The 3,635-nt window shown below is 39.7% G+C and overlaps 3 protein-coding genes across 12 annotated transcripts in view; 2 read left to right on the top strand and 1 right to left on the bottom strand.

Annotated features, from left to right (window-relative positions):
- The window catches only part of LOC116850410, a 198,430-nt gene extending 195,267 nt beyond the window's left edge, over nucleotides 1-3,163 (top strand). Inside the window, exon 7 of the mRNA XM_032828679.1 lies at nucleotides 2,895-3,163. Within this exon, the coding sequence (XP_032684570.1) occupies nucleotides 2,895-3,123 (229 nt within the window). The 3' untranslated portion in view covers nucleotides 3,124-3,163. The remainder of the gene's footprint in view (nucleotides 1-2,894) is intronic.
- LOC116850399 (nephrin-like) overlaps nucleotides 1-3,635 on the bottom strand; it is a 539,959-nt gene that overhangs the window by 221,727 nt on the left and 314,597 nt on the right. The window lies entirely within an intron of this gene.
- Nucleotides 3,210-3,635, top strand: part of LOC116850400 (glucose dehydrogenase [FAD, quinone]-like) — a 174,698-nt gene continuing 174,272 nt past the window's right edge. Inside the window, exon 1 of the mRNA XM_032828646.1 lies at nucleotides 3,210-3,326. Within this exon, the coding sequence (XP_032684537.1) occupies nucleotides 3,238-3,326 (89 nt within the window). The 5' untranslated portion in view covers nucleotides 3,210-3,237. The remainder of the gene's footprint in view (nucleotides 3,327-3,635) is intronic.

Raw genomic sequence — 3,635 nt, 5'->3', positions numbered from 1 at the left:
ATATATATATATATATATATATATATATATATATATATATATATTACGAATCGAATATTGTATATGTATATATATATATGTGTGTATAATATTACGATTCGAAGCATCTCTTTATCGATTTTTCATTTTTTACGCATCTCGATGCGTTTACACGATATTTCGAAGTGGGCCACGAGGCAAATTCATTTCACGGACATACACAGCGGTGCCAATGTCAAATTGACGCGAATTATCAGAATTTAGACCGAAAACGACGGTTTCGCGCAAGTAACGCTCTCGAGCGCGCAAGATGGGTAAGCAAGTCTGAATGAAGCGGCAACGGTGAAGAACATTCGGCGAGGAGCTTTTAGTGTTTGCGTACGCGATACTCTTCAGTGCTCGTGTGTGTGTACGTGTCAGTCAGTGTGTGTGCAAGCACGCGCGTTCTCTGAGGAAAAGCACGCTCGAGTGTTCACGTCTAGACGGCACAAAAATCCAATATTAAGAGCCACGGTGTGCGAGTCCAGAGGTAGAGAATCGGAAGTTACCGTGAATACGTCGAGGGGAATTATGCGCCTTGCTTAAAGTACCTCGCGATTTCCTCGAGAAAAAAGGCGACGCGGACTGTAGTTCCTCTGTCTGTTACTTCTTCCTCTTCCTCCTCGTCCTCCTCCTGCCATCTCTCTCCTCGTTGTACGGGCTTTTCTTTACCCAGCTTCGCCGCAATAGCCGGAGACTCTCAAAGAAATTGGGCGGCTGTTGGCGGATATCGTGCGGAATTTACACGCTTTCGCCGTATCATCGCGTCATTAATCTCGCACTGAGTTCGATTAATGTCTCATTTGCGTCGAATAATGACCGTTCGAGTAATTAAACTATTATCTGTTGCACACGCAACGGAATCTTGATCTTTTTTAAATTTCAATAAGCAAAATATTAATTATGTAATTTGTTCAACGCGTCAGAGACAGAATACTGTGCGCGATTAACAAATATTTAAAAAATCTAATAAAGATTAATAGAGGTAAATAGGTAAATTAAAAAAAAAACTTTCTTCTCCTTAGCGTGTAGGAAATATCGATGTTTATAGAAAACGCATTTCTGCCGCGTATGTCTTCGAAACACATGTAATTACTCGCTAACGACGCGCGATATTATCCCACGTCTTCGACAAAAATGACAAAAAAGGCAAAAAATTAAATGGTATAAAAAATATTCGAATTGAAACGACACTAATTAGCAAGTGCACTAAATTTTTTTTATTCGTCATTAAAACATTGATAAAATTATCTCTTGCAGTTTGAAATATGAAAATTTCGTTGAAAAAAACATGTGTATGTGTGCATTATGAATATACAAAACATACCTTTGTGCTAATTGTACGATTATTAATCGATAGTATTTATCAAAACTTGCGCAAATAAAAAAAATTTGTGTAGATGTTCTTTTCGTAGGTGATATTATATACACATATATGTATATATGTAAGGATTCGGGAGTTAAAAATGAGTCTCGTATACTCTCTCTTCTCTCTCTCCTTAATAATAGAAGCGAAGTCGAGTCTCACTCTCTTTTACCAATTTAATTTCACGTGTTACTTGCTTAATTACATGTCGCGGTTCAGAATAAGTTAAGACTTAAAAAAATGTTAAAATATTAACGCGTTAAAATATTAACGCAAAACAACAATAATGATAACAATATTGCAAAATCGTATAATCGCAGACGAAACTCATTCATCATTATAAGAAAATCTCGTCTATCCTTGTGCGTTTACCGATTTCGTTCTCTCTCTCTCTCTCTCTCTTGATTTTCATTTGATCCATGGACTAAATTCGCATTATATGAATTCGAGTCGTACGAATAGTATATCGAAGTTACGTAACGAGCTTTTTCTTCGCCGACGAATATCACGTCTTACTTCTCCTTCGTTGGCTCAAGTTAATGCATTGATAATTTATTCCGTGCTGTGCACACACACACACAAACATACACAGCTGCAGTTCGCAAAGAATAAGACTCGCGTGTATCTTAACGAACTTCCCGCATAGCGCACATCTAATCTAAAAAGTCCGGGAATTATGAGTGCGCTTATCGATTATTACCAGAACTTTCTGCGCATACAGTCCACGACATACAGAGTACACTTGCATATAAAACAGCTGATTAATCCGAGAGACTGCCGTTTTAACGAGTCGTACATTTTTGTGCGAGGCAAAGTTTGATAAATTTCCCGCATAGAGAAGCACCGTTGCTCATTTAGCACTCCCGTCATGAGCGCGCGCACGCCAATCGTACTACAAAGCGCATAACTAACAAGAGCTAAGAACAACGTTAATTTCAACTTGCTTTGGCGCAAGCTAGTGCGGAAATGGCGGCAAAGATATTGTTTGCATTTCGCGTTTGCTCGTTCGCTCTGTTTTTTCTTAGAGAATTTCTTACAATATCAAAAGAAATACATTATTTTGCTTAAAATAACGCTCGGCTAAATCCGTGGTACACGTTGCTCAACTTTGCTGTGCATGAACGCGACATAATTTTGATTCGAATTATTTCGCGCATTCTTTTCTGCATGCACCGGTGCATCAGAACCGGTCATGTGCTCGAGTTTCATTTGTGTATTATCGTATCGAAATATCATCATATCATATCACAGTAAAGAAATAATGAACGTTACCATCGAAATTATGTACAGCAGAGAATCGAACATCGTGCGCCGCGGGCTTTAAAAAAAAACAAAACAGAAACAGAAATAAATGTGAGGCGCGCGAGAATACCAAAACAATCTACAAAAAATGTAAAATTATCCTCTACCATCGTCAACAGTCGGCGCTCATCGGTTGAGCACCGAGCGACACAGTCAAAACACCTTAAAGGCGGTCATGTTTACCTTTGTGTCTCGCGGATTTTTCCAGGTATTCTCATTCAGTTCCGGGCCGGCGAGTGACACGCACACCACAAGCTACATGGATCGTTGTATTAACTATTGTTCCTCTACACGGTCAAAACATCCGGCGCTTTCTAGGCGATCTTTATCCGTGTGCCTCGCGGATTTTCCCGGATCTCGTCATTCAGTCCCGGGCCGGCGGCCAACACTACAGACTACGCGTGTCGTGTACGTTATCTGTTGTTTCTTTCGGGTGATTGAATTATTTCGTCGGTATTTTGAGGTACTTAGTTTCTCGTCGGCATCGCGTTATTCAACACGTGTGTCTTCGATTGCATCGCGTCTACGCGAGTGTCAGTGTCAGTGCCACGATGAAGCAGCCAAGTTACTGGGTTGAGAAGTCAGAACGGAGGAAGAAGGACGCCGAGACGTGGGCAGCGAAATATCATATATTTCCAAGGTATGCCAAATCATTTATTATGGGGAAAGTTTTCGTTTTTAATGAACTTATGGCGGGGATAAAGAAATACCCGAGTCGAAATCTAAGCCGGCATTCATAGTGTATCATCATTCGATCTATAATTCAGCTTCCTTGATCTTCGATTAATCGCCTATTTATATTTATTACATTATTTCTGTACTATATTTATTACATTATTTCGTGCAAGAAACAGTAACTCCCGAACAGTAGAGTAACGGTCCATGAATACGAATCTGTAGTCAATTATGCTCTCTCTCTCTCTCTCTCTCTCTCTCTCTCTCTCTCTCT

This window comes from Odontomachus brunneus, unplaced genomic scaffold (assembly GCF_010583005.1).
Source record: "Odontomachus brunneus isolate Ranch 3 - 2012 unplaced genomic scaffold, Obru_v1 Obru_scaffold_144, whole genome shotgun sequence".
NCBI classification, from domain to species: Eukaryota; Metazoa; Arthropoda; class Insecta; order Hymenoptera; family Formicidae; genus Odontomachus; species Odontomachus brunneus.
This window is presented reverse-complemented; position numbering and strand designations above follow the sequence as displayed.